The sequence below is a fragment of the Lates calcarifer genome, unplaced genomic scaffold, assembly GCF_001640805.2.
Source record: "Lates calcarifer isolate ASB-BC8 unplaced genomic scaffold, TLL_Latcal_v3 _unitig_898_quiver_1298, whole genome shotgun sequence".
Taxonomy (NCBI): Eukaryota; Metazoa; Chordata; class Actinopteri; family Centropomidae; genus Lates; species Lates calcarifer.
The window spans coordinates 1-18,236 of NW_026118080.1; the positions used below are offsets into that span (position 1 = coordinate 1).

The 18,236-nt window shown below is 40.1% G+C and overlaps 1 protein-coding gene across 1 annotated transcript; it reads right to left on the minus strand.

The window, feature by feature from the left end:
- Positions 1-2,164: 2,164 nt before the first annotated feature.
- Positions 2,165-13,854, minus strand: LOC108880331 (ankyrin repeat domain-containing protein 6). The gene is made up of 15 exons (XM_051069385.1): positions 13,652-13,854; positions 9,817-9,968; positions 9,585-9,683; positions 8,427-8,525; positions 8,149-8,247; positions 7,821-7,919; positions 6,592-6,669; positions 6,341-6,445; positions 5,951-6,142; positions 5,312-5,464; positions 4,977-5,129; positions 4,407-4,520; positions 3,918-4,218; positions 2,930-3,300; positions 2,165-2,685 (listed from the first exon to the last, which is right to left on the minus strand). Exons 1-15 carry the CDS (start codon positions 13,656-13,658, stop codon positions 2,500-2,502), a joined length of 2,208 nt encoding a protein of 735 aa, XP_050925342.1. The 5' UTR covers positions 13,659-13,854; the 3' UTR covers positions 2,165-2,499.
- Between the last annotated feature and the right edge of the window lie 4,382 nt (positions 13,855-18,236).

Genomic DNA, 18,236 nt, shown 5'->3' on the forward strand with positions numbered 1-18,236 from the left:
TTTCAATTAACTTAGTGACCCTAACTCACCAAAGAAACTGATGCTGGAATGTAACTCTGTACATTTAGGCCAGGTGTATCGCTGTAGATCCCACCCACCCAGGCAACAAACTGTTTGTACCGCCTCCTTCTGGGAAATAGTACAGAAACATAAAAAACACATATCACCCCACTGAAAGACAGCTTCTTCCCCAGAGCTGTGAAATCCGTCTCTCCCCTGCACACACACACAACACACACACAGACCACCAGATCCCCCAGGCTCACACACACTCACTCATCAGGCCTTAAAGAAAGACTGGAACTTGCACTGTGCCACACAGTGCACATATTATTCTATTTTATATTGTACATATCATTTTTATCTTATTTTGTTCTATTTCTATTTATTATTCTTTTGCACATATGTATAGTGTGTTTATAGTGTGTTATAGTTGGTTTTTGTGTTTCTAGTATTGATTGTTGTAACCATAACAATGAAGGTGGGGTACACCTGCAGATGTATGGGTGCTGTCTCAGGTGACAGTCCTATGGGTCGTATTGGAGAGTCAGGACAGGTTGGCAGGCTAGTTGGAGCACACAATACCTTTAAAATGCAGATACACTCTGCATTCTGAGATGTGAATACTCAGATAAACTCTCAGCTTTCCTGTCCATATAAACTAGTTATTATTATAGTATATAGTTTATAGGAATCAAATACTTGAAAAGAAACTGTTTGCTGTGGGGCTACGTCCATACTACATATCCAGATCAGTTCTCACACACCATCTTGGCTGTTGTTTACACCCATCCCTCAGTTTACCCGACATCATCCACTGTGTTACCAAGAGACTCCACACCAGCACACCAGTGCTCTCTCCATGACCTCCAGGGACTTCAGCAGGACAAGACTCTCCCTACTTTGACTCAGTTAAGTCAAACGTCTGATTGAAGCTGGTACACCTAACCTGTTCTGTAGCACCAGCATTCATAGAAGAATCCCAGTGGAACTCCAACAGAGAGAAGGTCTCTGAGGAGGTCAAAAGATCTAAGTAACACATTCGTTTGATGGAATAGGCAGATGTAATTATAGATGGATCTGCTCCTGTCCTGTGATATTTTAAGCTTATTGACTTACACATTCACCACAGACTGTGATTTTTTGGCCCAGCTGTTCTTCCTGCATTTGGCAGCTGTAACTGTGATGGCTTTTAGCCTGGATTATGTGTTTAACTTCTTAGAGTTTGTCTAATATTATAGTTTGCTCTTCATTTGTAAAATAAAGCTGCTCTGCTGCCACTATCTTGTCCATGTTTGGTGATTGGTCATTTACTGCCAACACATAACTAACTGTTGTGTGACTGGCGTAGTGTGACTGTGGTTATTGAATGAAAAGACATTGGCGGGTATACTGAATATGCTTCGTAGCACAGGCCACAGATCTAACAAACAGATATATATATAAAATGCAAGAAACAAAGAAAACACACACAAATGATTTCAGTTCATTACAGTGTATTATACCAACAGTTCCACCTTTCTCAGTTTATATGAACTATTTACAAGAGTTCTCTTTTGAACTGAGCCTCGTCCAGAATCCCACAACAAAAACAGACACCAGGTTTGAACACAAAAAGAACTCATCCCTCTTTCTTACAAACACCTGGGTAACTTTGACTGGTTTGTTTCTTGCATCAAGCTCTTGTGAATGGGTGGCAGGGGATGACAAACAGCAGATTTTTTGACCTGTTGCCACTACTTAGTGATCATTCCTGCCTGGACTGGCCTCTCCTGTGAGGCCAGTAAATGTGCACCATGTTTAGTTTAAAATCCAACATGTTATGGGAGTGTGTGAAGCCTCAGTTATACTCACTTGTGGACATGTACATAGACAGCTGTGGACCACCACGGATGTGCAGCTGCTTTCATTTATACTCTGCTTGGAGGATGAATTAAATCGAAATGGTGACCTCCAGGCAGAAGGAAAACGAGCTGCTTCATCAGCTGTATTAGTTCAAAAACATGAAAAAAAAAAAAAAATAAAAATAAAAAATAAAAACCTTGGAGAGCAAGAAAGAGTAGTGTGTGAATGGAGGGTAATTCAGAGAACTCAGATTAAATCAGTTCCCTCCACATGATCTTTTTTTCTGTGTGGTTCCTGTGGTTTCCATAAAAGACTTTGTAAGACATTTATCTCGGGTTTATTTATGTGATGTTTATGTGTGTAGTTTCAGGTCTCCACCTATGATAACAGTTTCCTCCTCTCTGTATTTTACATCACTTTATTACAATAAGTCAATTAAATAGTAAAAAACTGTTAATACTTAAATGACAAGCGTTTACTCAGGAAATAACTGTCCCTTATAATAAGTAATCAATACTGTTTGCTGTATGTTTATTATGTGTAAACTGTATATACAGTATGTATTACTGTATCTATTGTTTGTTTATTAGGTTGTCTTTTTCTCATTTACACCATTTGTCTATTGATTCTCTGTCAGTCTGCTCTCAGGGCATGTCAGCTCTCTGCATTCTCATTGGTCTTCAGCCTGTGAAGCTCCTCCTCCAGCATGCCGATTCGCTGCAGCAGCTCCTTCCTGTCCTGCCGAGCTCTGTCTTCTGTCTGCTGCTCCACCTCCACGAGCTTCCTCTCGTACCAACGCTCCAACTGAGTCGTCACCGTCTCAAAGAAACGCTGAGTCACCTGGTGGGAAAGCAACAGCACCTCTGAAGTGGTTGGAAGTTTTAAAATCAGCTTGAATTCAGTTTTTTTCCCCACAAGCATATAAGTTATATTCTTAAAAGAGAAAGACAAGGATAAAGATTGATATCAGTTTATGTGCTAGGACAGAGCCAGAAGGCATTTAGCCTAGCTGGAACACCTGGCCTGGTTCTGCCCAAGTTCAAAAATACCAGATATTATATTATCTACCCATTACTACACTCACCTCCACAGCATGCAGGTTCTTCCTCTCCTGGCTGAATGTGGGCTCAGTGGGGCGGTTGATGAAGAACTCCAGCGTTCTGGTGCTGTCGGTGTGGATCTCTGCGTACCTGTGGGCACTCAGCAGCTCTCCAAAGTGTTTCCCACGTTGCCTGCCATAGCTGTTTTCCTCATGTGGGATCAGTCTAGGTCCCTGGTTGCTGATACTGGACTGGCTGCTGCTGCTTGAGAGGCCCTCCCCGTGCAGCGGCACAACTGCTGCTATGGGACTGTCCTGCACTCCTGGAGGTTGCCAGAGGGGGTCAGCAGAGCCCAGCGGGAGGCCTGAAGCGTGGTCGGCAGGCAGAGGAAACAGGGCTGTGTTCTCATAATCATCTGATGCGAGTGGGGTCAGAGAAAATATGAATTATCCACCCAAAATGAATAGAGAAGCTGTTCAAATAACCACCAGATATAAATAAGCACATTCATTCAACAGCTGAGATCTCAGATATGTAAAAGTTGCTTTCAGCAAGATGTAATCATTGTGTCTTGATTCATGTAAAAACTTAATTTCTGGCTCAGTGCAGCTGAGGGTGAGGTGTCCTCCTGCTGTATCAGTCATCTCTCTACTGTGTGCTCTGATAAAAACTTGCAGACTTGGTATTTTACATTTTGACAACAAGAAATTCTATGACATTTAGACGTTCAGTTTCAGTCAAGTTTCTGATTCTGAATTTTTTTAAATTAAATGATTCACATCATAACCGATTTAAAGTTTAATGATTGACACCTTTTTTTAATCCATCAGTTTATGACAAATGGTCAATAATACTGTTCTGGAGTTGTGAGAACTGTATGTTATATTTCTGTTGGATCTCATTGGTTACTTTACTCCTCTCTGCTGTCAAAACAGTACTGCAGCTGCGGTGATAACAGCCATAAATTACTGCTTAATACTGATTTAAAATTGTCTCAATTAATTACACTGTAAAGGATTTTCTTGGACATACCTGGTGACCTGTCCGCTCTCATTTCAAAGTATGTCCTCCTCCCTGTCTGCTCCTGCTCTAGGCTTCCCAGACTGTAAGCAGATTTGGATGGCAGGATGTTGACGTAGTTAGCCAGTGAGGTGCTGCTGTCTGCAGATACCACAGACAGCAGGGGGAGTGATTCCAGATCAGCATCTGCCACAGACTGTTCCACAGACGGTGAGGGGAGGAGTTTGTAATACTGGGCTTTGGCTGTGTGGACATCCACATCCTTTAAGCGAGACATACACCATCTCTTCAGTTCATGACTCACTGCTGCCTGCTTGAGATAAAAAAAAAAAAAAAAAAGCTGTTATATGATCAAAGCTTTCCTTCATTAGCTCTTAGCAGAGCCATCAGTTCTCTATGGTATGCCAAACAAGACAAACATCCTGTTCTTTATTGAGAAACATAGATTAGATCCTCTCCCTGCATGGAAACATCCAGTCAGCAGTAAGGGTGAAGTGATACCTGTGTCCTCAGAGCTTCCTCTCTGTGCTGAGCAGCTCTCTGCTCAATCATGTACAACATCTTCTTCCTCTCTGCTTCTGCTCTTTCCTGATTCAGCATGTTCAACACTTTAATCTGCCAAAACCAAAGAGCAGAAAAATCTGTAGAAACCAATATGTAATCATTTTTGGACATTTCTGGCATGAAATCAGTCAGATATTAATTCCACCTGAAAAAAAAAAAAAAAAGATTCAGTTTTGTCTACATACAGTGAATCTTTGGTGTTTGATGTGCTGAAACTGTATTTACCAGAAGTATTTAACAGTAATGTTGATTCAGTCTTTGCAGTGACACTGGTGTGAACGTATGGAAGCAGTTGACAGTGTTGCTGCTGTGTCTCAGCACAATGCTTAGACACAGATTCCACAAGCATGTCTAAAAACCCTTTGGTCCTCATTGAAAAGTATCAATTAAATTACTGATAAAACAGGCGTTGGCTTCAAACTTTGAAAACGAACGGAACAATTAATGTAAGACACTGAAGGTGTAAACGTCATTTGCAGCCATGATCTGTGTTGAGTTGAAGCAGACCTGGTGCCTGTTCCTTTGGTCCATTTTGTCCATTCTCCTGTTGACCTGCTCCTCGATGGCCAGAATGTGCAGCCTCATCTCCTCCTGTGTGGCTTTCAGTTGACCCTCCAGCTTCTTCAGTAGGTGCTTACAGTGGCATCCATTGGTTGGTGCCTAAAGAGAATGGTCACAAGTCACGTCTACTCAAAGCTCTGTGGTTTTGAGAAGTTCCATGACTGTTGTTCCCTGTCTGTGCTCTGGAACCCTTTCATTTATAAATCAAACTCTGAGCGTACCCACTGCTTTTCAGAAAAATGGTTATGTCTGTAGTTTTAATAATGTTATACATCAATAACCTGTCTAATGTTGCCGTCCTTGTCACGATACAGTGTGTAGAGCTGATAGGTTTTTAAATCCTGAGCAGAACTGTCTTCACCATCATCACAGAGCAGATCCCTCGCAGTGTGGAAGTCATTCTTGCCTCTTCTCAGATCGTCCTCATCCAAAGCCTTCAAAGGAGTAAAAGCATGTTGTTACTAAAACTTACCAAATGTACTTAACTGTTAGGTGTGGCTTTGCTTTGTTAGTGGACACAGACACAGGGTCAGGGGGAAAGGTAATGGAAGTGAGGAGGGAGATGGTGAAGGCTGGCTGGTGATCTGCATGTGAGTGACAGCACAGAGACACATTAGGAAAAGTACTAGAGAGACACTAGAAATAACTCAGATCAGTAAATGGTAATGAGCTGATGAAGAGCCGGGGTTCTTATACTGCAGGTAATGATTAATGGAGAGCAGCTCAACCAAATTCTCCAGAAAATAAAATATAAAGTGGAATAAAATAGTTGCCAAGCAGCTGATCTATCAATGAGCCACTGATGTTGAAGCATTAATGAAACAGACAGCCTATCAGTGCACTAAGAACTGCTGTATAACTCAGTGCTGTCTTTGTGAGAGCTGAGCACTCTGGTCCTGGTGTTTTGGTAGTTGACCCACCTGCTTCTTGACTCTTCTCCTCTTGCAGGGGCTATAGGGGCTGCTGAGGGTGGCTGGCTTCTGGTGGTAATGCTGTTGCTGCTGCTGCTGCTGCTGCTGCTGCTGCTGTCGTCGCTGATGACCCACCTTAACAGCAGGTCTGCTCTCCGTTTGTTCACTGCCTTGACATTCCTCCACCACTGAGCTGCTGTCCTCCTCAGGACACACAGACGCAGGTTTTATTTCATTCCAGTTCAAAATCAAATGAAACAATGACAACAAATGCTGAGATTTGGAAGATTTGACTTGACGTGACTCATTCATTGTAACAATTCTCTCAATAACTCATGAGACCCGTCCTCTTGTCTCCACAAGCTGTAAAGAATCCGATTTTTAATCTTTGTTTCTTACTTTGTTGGGCAGCATTTCTACTCTGGTGACAGACTGGGTCCTGCGCTCGGCTATCAGTCTTTCTCTTTGTTTCCTTATTGTTCTTCCTCGCATGAAGCGGTGTACCTGAAGACAATGATTACTGATAATAAGCCTACAACTACACAAGATAGTTGCTAATGCTAATAATAATATCTGGATTCAAATGATCTATTGATATTAAGATTATGAGCTAATAAAATGAAGCTGGGGTTGATACTGAGGACACCAACCTGAGGAGCTCTGGCCAGGAGAAGTGCCACATCTTTATGATTGTTGTCTCTGGCCTTGTCAAGTGCTGTTTTCCCTGCCTGGAGGGAAACCGTCACATACACAAGAAAACACACTGACACCTCATGACCAATAGAAACAGGCCAGTGTGTCTGACCTTGAGATGGCGTGGATCAGGGTTTGATGATTGTTGGACAGATGTTGTCACGGTGCAGCGATGTGTTTTTACATAATTACTACAAAAATCATCGACAGGTAACAGCTGTTTTGACTTTTGGCTTCAGTTGTAGATGTCAGAAGCATCAATGCTCTGAACGGTCTGTCAGACACAAACTAACAAAACCTTTAATCAACATGACTTTGAGACTGTGAAAGCTGTGAGGAGACATTTTTAGGGCTGTTTGTTTTAACTGGATTTTCTTATGATATCAAATAATCTTTCCATAGAAAGTTTGCCAGTATTTATTTGGGTAACACTTTGTATTAGGGTACACTTCTTCACTATTAACCAGCTATCATATTAAGATCATAATTACTTACTACACAGCAATATTACCAGTGTTAAATTAACACTTTTTAAAACCATCCAGGTTACCAGTTAACCTAATGCATATGTGTGGACTGTGGGAGGAAGCTGGAGTACCCAGACAGAACCCACACGGGGACAAGGAGAACATGCAAACTCCACACAGAAAAGTCCTGGAAGAACTGGGGCTCAAACCAGAAGCTCTCTTGCTGTGAGGTAACAGTGCTAACCACTGCACCACTGTGCCGCCCGTGTGGCCATACCTGCTACGACCAAAATCCACATCCACACACTTTCAGGAATTTACTCTAGAGGTGTTAGTTTTAATAAATCAAGTGTTAAAATAACACTGACCACAATTAATGTCAGTTAACACTGAAATTAGTTAATGGCCTAGCAGCTGTAGAATATGATCATGCAGAGTAAGGGATTAATAAGTGCTTATTAATGACTAATAAAGGGCCAATATGATTGCTAATAAGCAACTAGTTGATGGAGAATAAGTGTAACCTAATATAAAGTGTTACCTTTAGTTGTTATAAGTGCAGCCTGAGCAGGGCCTCAGACTACTCATAATGGTATTGCTCTGAGCACTGTTTGTTACCATGTCTTAGATACAGTGATAAATAAACAGATAATGATTTGATATTTGCAGATATGAGGATAAGGATTCTTCTGTGTTTAACTTGTAAAAATGGAACTCACATTGTTTCTGATTTTCCCATCAGTCCCTGCCTCCAGTAAGAGCTGAACTGTCTTCTTATGATTCAGAGCAGCAGCCACATGGAGAGCTGTGTCCCCTCCCTGCAGAAAAAACAAACACACCAATGAGGACATGTTGTGGCACTTGTGTATTTGGCAGGTCACAAATGTGTAAACAGATTTATTATCTGCCACAATATCTGATGTAGTACAATGCAGTAAAGTCACTTGTAGTGACTCCAGCATTGTTGTTTGTTGAGTTCAGTGTTTGAGTGAATCAGTGTGTACATTAATGTGTGTGTATATCATGTTGGTCAGTGACATGCTGTACCTGGTTTCTTTCTGTTACAGAGCACAGTGAACTCAGCAGGATTTTTACCAGGGTGTGGTTGTTGTAGCGAGCAGCCACATGTAAACAGGTGTCACCCACCTGGAACCAGAGCAGACAGTTTAATCTTTATTCATCAGTCCATGGTACAGTACCTCAACGGTTTCATAGTAACCAGGTGAAAAGTCAGATATATTTTTATTTTTATATATATTTTTCAGGTAATACACATTTGTTCTCTGAGAGGAGTGCAGTGCATTGTGGGATACTGGGCAACTCACATTGTTCTTGGTGTCCGGTGTGGATCCTCCAAGCAGCAGAAGGTGAGCGGTCTGAGCATGTGCATTCTGACAGGCCAGGTGAAGAGCTGTGTTTCCTGCCTGAGTCAACAGAATACAGTTACTACAGAGTAAAGGCACAGCTCTGCTGTGGGTGTTCACTTTAACTTATTGGACAGTATCATCTATAACGTGAGTTTGCAACACCACAACTCTAAATGGAAAAATTCAATATTCAGATTTTATCTAAGAGTTTGACAGTCCACAGAGCCTTTCTTGTCAAATTATAATGCACATGTAAGCAACTATAAAACATGCACTGTCAGTTAGTGCTGGAGTGAGAGCTGGAAATCACTTTGCTGATTTGATGTACACCAATCAGCCACAACATTAAAACCACTTGCATAATATTGCATAGGTCCCTCTTGTGTCACTAAAACAGCTCTGACCCATCAGGACATGGAAACAGGACCTCTGAGGGTGTCCTGTGGTGTCAGCAGATCCTTTTAGTCCTGTGGGTGGAGCCTCCAACATCTGGCTTGTTGTGGTGCATCCCACAGATGTTCAATCAGGTTTGGATCTGGGGGATTTGGAGGCCAGGTCAACACCTTGGGCTCTTTGTCGAGTTCCTTGAGCCATTTCTGAGCAGTTTTTGTGGTGTGGTTGGAGCACCGTCCTGCTGGGGGAGGCCCCTGACGTCAGGGAGTGTGTTTGCTATGGGGTGGGGGTGTGCTTGGTCTACAGCAATGTTAAATTAGGTGGCATGTATCAAAGTATCATCCAGGATTTCCAAGATTTATAGTCAGTGATTATGTGGTTTGTACACATACTTTCCCAAGCTAAACTGTTGCATCACTGTTGAAATGAACTTCATTATGTATATCAGTAAAACATCGCCATTTGAATGCACCTCAGTATACATGTCAGTAAATGAACGGATTACTGTTGATACAGCCATGAGTCTGCTGCCAGTCCAAGCTGTCACACCTTCCCATACAAGCACTGTACATAAAGTTATTCTATCTGCAGCCTGTTACTAAGACCGAGTTGTCAGACTATCATTGAGCCTGTGGCTTTTGCAGTGTTTTAATGTGCTTGTAAAAGGAAGATACTTTGTTTTGTTACGTATAAAACATATTATTATCATTGGAATTATCCTACCTTGTTCCTGACGTGTACATCAGCTCCTGCTTTGACCAGCAGTTTGACACACTGAGAGAATCCATGCCAAGACACCTCATGCAGCGCAGTGTTACCATCCTCAAACAGATATTGGACAGAATACTCCCGTTACATCATTTAGTCAACCACACACACTGAGAGTGATGCATGAGTGAATTTTCCTGCAGGTGTGTGAATGAGTTTTAACATTATGAGTGTGTCCGGCACTCACTCTGTCCTGCAGGTCGACAGCACAGCCTCCCTGAACCAGAGCAGCCATGGCATCGCTGTTCCCCACCGTGGCAGCTCGGTGCAGGGCTGTGTGGTGACCTGGGCCCCGGTGTGATGGAGCTGGGACGTGGACCACTGCCTGTTCATTCATCACTGCTAACACACACACACACAGTCATACACACACAGGCCCATGTACACATCTGTATATGTGTGCATGCATGTACATAAACAGACTTTACAACAAATTTACATTCATGTACAGTGTATCACACAGTCTACCATTAAAGCAGCAGAAGGCATAACTAGGGTTACAAAGGGCATAAAATTTCTGGTAAATTTCCAGAAACTTTCCATGGGAAATTAAGCCAGGGAATTTTGGAAATATTACACATGGAAAACTTGACTGAAAACAGAAGGCAGAAGAAAACTTTAGGGAGCTATTTCTTTGTTTAAGTTTTCGTTTAACTTTCTAAGACATGCTGCTGAGCCTGGGAGCTCCCTGCACTTTCTGTTAGAATTTTAAAACAAAGAGGTCTATTGTCTAAGATAAACAAAACTTTAACATGTTGCAAATCTGAAAAGCTGTTTAATAAACATATGCTTAAAGGCATTTAAACGTGTGTTGGAGTTTGTATTATTCAAAATTTTGACACCAATATTTTCACTTTTACTGCAAATATCGGTTATCGGCCTGCTTGACTACTAATAATCAGTATTGGTATTGGCCCTGAAAAAAACATATCGGTCTATCACTAGTACAGACCATCTTCCTCTAGTATGGCACTGGATTTGTTTTTTGTTTTTGTTTTTGTTTTTGTTTTTGTTTTTGTTTTCCACTTTTAAAACTGCATGTTTTCTTATCTTTAAGGGTTTGGAGGGGGCTGGATCCTACCCCAGCTGATACTGGGTGACAGTCAGGGTACACCCTGGACAGATCACCAGTCTATCAAAGGGCTGACATGTAGAGACAAACAACCATTCACACTCACAGACAATTTAGAGTCACCAATGAACCTGCATGTGTTTGGACTGTGGGAGGAAGACACACACAGTGAAAACCCTTTTAACTGTGAGGTCACAGTGCTAACCACTGCACCACTGTGCCACCCTTATTCTATAGATGATAAAGGTAATTTATTTTAATTACACATGTTGATGTAGACTTGGATGTGTTTCTGACCACCTGAGGTCCAGTATTTACTTTTTTTTTTTTTGGTCCTGAGAAAAATTCCTGGCTCCTGAGCTTCTGAATCCACCATGTTCACCAGCTGATGAAAACATATGTACCATTTTTATTTACTGTGTATTTTAACCAAACATAATGTGAATGGGCCCTTTTGTGTTTTTTTTTTTCAGTCAAGCAAATGAAATTCAAGCCATGAATTTCAGGTACTGTTGAACTCGTACCTATCATGTGGTTGGCTCATGCTCTAAGTACCACTGACCTGATTTCTCCCGCTGGCTGTCCTGCTCCTTTAATGTTCCCAAATGACAAAGGATTTGATGTCAGTGCTGCAGAGCTGGTAGTCAGATTATTCTCTATGGCAAGGGTCAACCTTTAATCTTTGTTGGTGATTATAAACAGTCATGTGTACATACAACACTAAAACTCTTGGGCTCATCATTCACCCACATTCTGTTTTCTGCACTAATCCTGTATCACATACAAGTATTGTCATTTTCCTGTATGAATTATATTTTTATCCCAAGTAACAAAGGTTTGGTATATGTATTTGTAATTACACTTATACTGTAAACTGTATGATATTCTCTGTTTTATATCATTGCTCTTTTGTTTGACTGGTTATTGAACTTTTAGAGCCTGTGACTGATTTGTATAATGTATTTTATATATTTTACATACAGGTTTATTACATTTTTAAAAATGTTTTTTGTGCCAAGGGCTTGGCAAATCCAGAGCCCAGTTGTATTAAATATGTTGTGATGTGGTGTGCTCATGGCTCTTTAAAATTTCTAGTGAAGTAGGAAATTTTCTTAACTTTTCTAAGAAGTCTCCCAGAAAAGAATCATTGCATGTACTGGTGCTAATTATAGGGGAAAAGACAGTTTTCAACTGGTGCAACTAATTCATTCCATTTCATTGCTATGTGACTTGGAGAATCATTTGCCTAACAGGTTTGCACTGTAAATATACAGCCAAGTTTACAATGATGAATAAATAATGGATAAATTCCTTCACAGAAACTCATGTTTCCCTTTAATTAATACCAAATGAGTTCTTTCTAGGAAGCAAATTTCTTATTTCTAAACTTAATTAAATCAGTAAATGAACATTTTAAATCATTCCCACTATAGAATTTACATTATGATCCAATAAAAATAAATGAAAATATACAGCAGGGTTTCATAACTTTACAGTTAACATATTTATATGATGCATAATGTATGTGAACTGTCTGTCAGAGCTCAATGTAAGGAAGCAGTTTTACAGGGAGTTGTGGGTTGAAACTTTTCCTTGATGAACAACAGTCCGCGCAGTGACCTGGAGTCTCAGGCATCATGGTGAGACTGTCAGGTCTCTCAGGGAGGAGAGAAGGGTCGGTGTGTGAGGGTGTGTGTGTTAGAGCACTCTATACAAAGAACAAACGCTGTATGAATGTACGTGTGTGAATGGGTGAATGTGAATGTGATCAGTAGTGTAAAATGTTTTGAGTGGTTGACAGGAGTAAAAAAGCACTGTGCTGTTGTAATATGGCAGCAGGAGCTACAGATGTAAATGCTGCAGCAAGGTTCTCAATGTTTGTCAAGAAATTACTCCAGTCATCTCTACATTTCTGTTCATGTAAAGGTTAACCAACAAAGATACAGAGAGTAAATATGACAGCTGGAGAGTTGGTAGCAGGTGTATTTTCCAAAGCTCCAAAGCATGGCTTTTACTGTCAAAGGTTTGTTGTTGTTACTATGCACACACTCTATGTTCTATGTCCAGAACTGGCTGAAGTGGACTCTGGACAGCTGGATATACAAAGTACAGCTCCCTGACAGCAGAGACCAGCATTTTGCACCCTGTGCCCTGTGTGTGGTTAGCTTTGTCAGTGTTGGTTAAATACTGAAAAAGTCAAGTGTCCTAGTTTGTATTTCCAGTCACTTTTCACTTCCAGAAGAAGGAGACCACCATCTTCTGCTAACCTAAACCTAGTGCTGTGAGTGCTTTACCAGAAGCATGAAAAACTTAAAACTAAAGTTTCTACAAGTTTCTACAAGTGTATATTTTAGGAAAACAAATGAAATGCGTTGTCAGGTATGTTCAGTATGAATATTTTATAACTTTACTTTCATTAAGTGTGGGAATGTGTTAGAGTGCTCTATACATAGACCAAGCCCTGTATGAATGTACGTGTGGATGCCACCTGTAGTTTAAAAGTGCTTTGAGTGGTCAGCATGACTCTAAGAGCTCTATATAAGTGCAGTTCATTATAACATTTCCTCATCATGCTGATCAAAGACTAATAACATATATATATATATATATATATATATATATATATATATATATATATATATATATATATATATATATACTCACCTTGAATAAAATTTTAACTGCAAAGAGGAAAAGAGTGGAATCAGGGATATCTAATTAAAGGCTAACAAATGATCTAATACACTTTATACATACAGTACACTTTATGTACTGTATGTATAAAAATCAGTTCAGGAGGAGAAGTGTTTGCTACTGTTAAGAAATATCTTTTCAGTGTGATTATTGGTATTTCCACATCAGGCTGGCTGTTGTTAAAAGCTTTGTTTGTTCAGTTATAGATTCTGACAGAAAAGAAGAGCATTGCCTGGTGCCATGTGTTTTGCCTTACCCTCCATAGAGCCTGCAGACCTCTGTTACTCTCTGTCGTAGCAAAAAGGAGCATCCATGCAAAATCCAAACGAACAAGCCCTTCAAAGAGTTGCTCGCTGTGTTTGTGGTGCGTAAGAGGATGATGCTGCTGCAGCAACAGCAGGTCGGCTACTCAGCATGTGAATATGTGCAGAGAGGATGCCAGCTGTTCCAGTGCACTACAGCTTAAAGAGAGAGAGAGAGAGAGAGAGAGAGAGAGAGAGAGAGAGAGAATGGGAGTAGTACATATATCAACAATAATACCTGTTAGCCTCCATCTACACACGCACTGTCATGTAAAAAGGTTTAAGGCCAGTTCATCTGTGATGTGAAATTACAACAGTGTGTCTCTCTCTCTCTCACACACACACTGTATTAGCACAGGCCTGCATGTCTTTGGGGAATCTTTCTGAAATACATTCCATGGGGATTAGGATCAGGACACATAGATGAAATCTCTGATGTTCCCTGCTTTGCTGAGAAAGAAATTGAAATTCAAGTCAGATCATAACATAATGACAGCTGGGTTACATATTGTGTAGTTCTTATCAAACATGAAAATCCACTGATCAGACCTCAGAGATCATCAGAGGCTTTATTACCTGACAAACTGTTACACATGTTATGTCTGTTTCACAAAGCAGCTGATGAGATCTTACAGTCAAGTCTGGTTTGTATCATGACTTAGTATTACAGACCACTGATATCAGGCATATTCACATGAGGAAAACCAACATGTAAAGACAAAAACTGCAGCGTTCATAGCCACAGACCACCACATGTTATTTATATAATATTATGACTAAACCACAAACTTAAGCTCAGACTGTGCTTGTAATCTTACTTTGTGCTGAGAATTAACATTAACACATATACAGTGTCTGTATAAGATGTAATATACAGCGAACAACCTAATAATATCACAATACCTAGGACAAATATTTATGCATTTAGAAAATTTTTAGAAACGAAACCTCTTTATCAGCTGGATTATGTGACACAACAGCCTCTATATGATGGAAACACTGTTTAAATATTCAAAGCTGTCTGTCCCTTGAAAATAGGTATTCACTCACATTTAAAGTACACAATAAATACAGCTCATATCAAAATGTTAGAGCAACCTTAAAGGATGCTGTGGAGAACTCACTGTGTGAGTCTGGCAGATTGATTACAACACTGGTTCAGTCTGACCTGTAGTTAAACCTGGCAACTAACGTGAGCTTGACCACACTTTCTGAGGTAAAATATGACTGCTGGTCCCAAGCATCCCTCTGTTTTTCAATGTACATTTTAAAATGTTGTTATATTGATGAGGTCACACAGGAACACGCTGGTACAGCTGTATGAACTGTGTTACATTTGTGTTTCAGTAGAACATGAATAAGGCCACGAGTAACACAAACGTCATTACTGTTTTATGTAAAGTGAAGTCTCATTGCTGTAGTAATGTAACTGAGCCACATTGATCCCGTGTTGTCTGCCTCCACCTAGTGGTTGCTATGGTAAGTGTGAGTGAGTGAGTGTGGAACGCACAGTGAAACATACAACCACTACAAAAGGCAGGGACAATTCAAATCTATTTCTATTGCACAATACGTTTAAACAGGAAATACAAATACAAACGTACAGTACTGAGCAGAAGGTTAAGGCACTGCAGATGTTGTGACTCTTATCCTTCATCAGTAGCATCAGGGAGGTGTCTGATCAGTCCCAGATTAATTCTGCTGCAGGACAGTGAGTCCAATCACACAGTCAGCATCATAAAGAACTGTCCTCAGAGACAAGAAGAACAAGGAGTCCTGCAGTAGATGGTCTGACCCCCACAGAGTCCTGATCTCAACATCATGGAGTCAGTCTGAGATTACATGAAGAAACAGAGGACACTGAGACAGCCTGAATCCACAGAGGAACTGAGACAACTTCTCCAAGATGCTGGAACAGACTACCTGAGTACAGGTGTACTGAGAACTGGAGCTGTTTCAAAGGGGGTGGGGTGGGGGTGGTGTCATAGGAAGTACTGATCTGATTTAGGTTTTTCTGTTTACTACACTTCACATGATGTTAATTGATTAATACAAAACTAATCATGGGTTTTTGTTGTTTTTTTTTTTTCCTGTAGTGCCTTAAACTGCCTAAAACATTTGCACAGTACTGTATATTGCCTGACTTTGTTGTTGTTAATCTCCAATCACAAGGATCGATAATTCTCATCTCATTCAAAAACAAAATGTAGAAAACATATATGTGTATATACATGTGCAAACACATCCTTATCAGCGTAAAAAGAAAAGCATTTGTCCCTGTATTAATGACTGTGAGACAATCTGTGACAATCACTGGATTTTTAGTGACAATGCTTTACATTCAGTTTTCAGACTGTGATTTGTGTTGTGTTACACAAAGACAATAAAACCCTGCTACAAGGACAAGTTAGAATAAATGTAAATGCTGTGTCATACATGTAGGAATCTATCCAAAGAGATCTTGCTAAGGGTCAGTGTAGACATGTAGAAATAAAAGAGTTCTGTTGTTCTGCTGATGTTCATATAGTGTCAAAGTATTGAGATCTCTATGAGCGATGCATGCATGCAGAATAAAGCACTCAAATTTTTAACCAAAGCTGTAAATGTTTAGCATGAATGTCCATGTGTAACATGGTGATGAAGTAGGTTCATAGAAGTAGCAGTATGCAACATGACAGGAGTCAGTCCAGTGATAAATGATGGCAGGAGAAAACTAGTAAAAATGAGTAATACAAAATAATTAGCTCTGTTTCTACATTGTTTACATTCAGCACTTGGGATATAATAAAACTGAGAAGATAAACAACAAAAAGGCAACGTAAACTGCAAAGTCAGATAGTACCATAAATAACACTCCCCCTCATCAGGTAATCCCCAGAATGCATTTCTGCAACCCTCAGTGTGCAGGTAAATCTGAATGGCAGCATACTGCCTGGAGAAAGATGGATGGTTTGGTATATTTAGTGCAATGCCTCATTCAAAGTGATAACAGTGTTTAGGGTTTTGAGCTTTTATTGCTCCAAGGTTCAAATACAAACCTTTAAGACCGGAAGCAAGAACCTTTGCTAAAGAGTGGTTCACTGTGGCTTCAAGAGGCAATTACTCACAGTACAGGAAAACAACCACATTAAGTATAGAGCTGGGTCACTCCCTATTTTTGCCCATTTTATTCAAGTGTCAAACTCTCACTGAGAAGTTTTCACACTAAATAATGTCCTCAAAAATCTCCACAACTGAAGGAAAAAGTAGAGTCTGAGATGCACACTACTGCTAACACATTCCCAATGCCATGTTTTACTTCAGAAAATTACAGTTATGCATCATTACACCTTTACAATGACACAAAACAGTTCTCTTCCATAAATGTCAGAAGTGTTGTCCTTGCTGCCATGAATGTGTGTGTGAATGGATGAATAAGAGGCAAAGTGTAAAGCACTTTGGATTAAAGCTCTGCATAAATGCAGCCATTTATAATTATTATTTTACCTATCCAACCAGCAGAGTGAGAGCCAGATTTTTATAGCTTTTGTTTTGCAGTGCAATTCGGACTTATTCTGCACCCACAGATATGCATGTTGTTTAATATATTATGTGTCATATTATTCTATATTCAGATATATTTGTTAATACACACGGATCAAAATCAATATTTGAAGGTTTAAAAGACCTCATAACAAATTATTATTATTATTACATATCTAAATATGAGAGAATTGTGTGTGGTTTGGCACACTAAATAAATGCATAATAAATAAAGACATAATAACTATGATAGCTTCATTTTAATTGAAGAAAGATTCTTCAGACCTCATCAGACATTAACTCCTCTCCTCTCTGCTTTAGCAGCAGAAACACTCTGATGTTACTTTATCTTTTTTCTCTGCACCACGTTTCAGAATAGTTTGTTCATCATCAGAGAAAAGAGCAAAAATACTCAGTGGGAAACTTCATTATAATTCTTGTACTTATTTACAGTTGATCCTCAGCCTGACTTTATTCATTGGAAATTCTTTTCCAGTCATGTGATCATGTTGTTTACATTATGTCACCTTTATCTTCATCATGCACTTTACTCGTGGTTCTGACAATGTTACCAGTACTTAATAACCTCCACCTGTTTCATATGAACACGCTCATGTTCAGTTCAGGAAATCCTGGGGTGACTTACTGAGTTGATAATCACTGTTGTATGGCTGCTTAGTGAGACTGTGTTAGGTTTAGTGAAGCCAGATAAAAGAGAGATATCCCGGATATCCAGATCTATGCAGGCCTCTGACAAATGTACAGAATGTTATGGGTATACTGGCAGTTTGTCTCTGTCTGATGAGGCTTCCACACACACCTGGTCATTATTTCCAGTGGGGGGGTGGGTGGGGACTAAGCTCTTCCAGGCAAGAATCTTAATTAGCAATGTGCACTGCTCTGGTGTTCTGCCAGGTTTAGCAGCCCAGAGTCCAACCAAACTGAACTTTGACCCCAAATACGCTGACCTCTAACACGTGTTCAAAAAGCATCTGATGGGAGGCTAAAGTTCAAAAA

Bases quoted from the DNA above. Each gene is read 5' to 3' on its own strand.
- LOC108880331 (XM_051069385.1), bottom strand. The intron at 8,526-9,584 runs GTAGGATAATTC...CTGTTGACTCAG, and splicing joins ATGTACACGTCAGGAACAAG to GCAGGAAACACAGCTCTTCA. The intron at 2,686-2,929 runs GTGAGTGTAGTA...CTTTCCCACCAG, and splicing joins AGAACCTGCATGCTGTGGAG to GTGACTCAGCGTTTCTTTGA.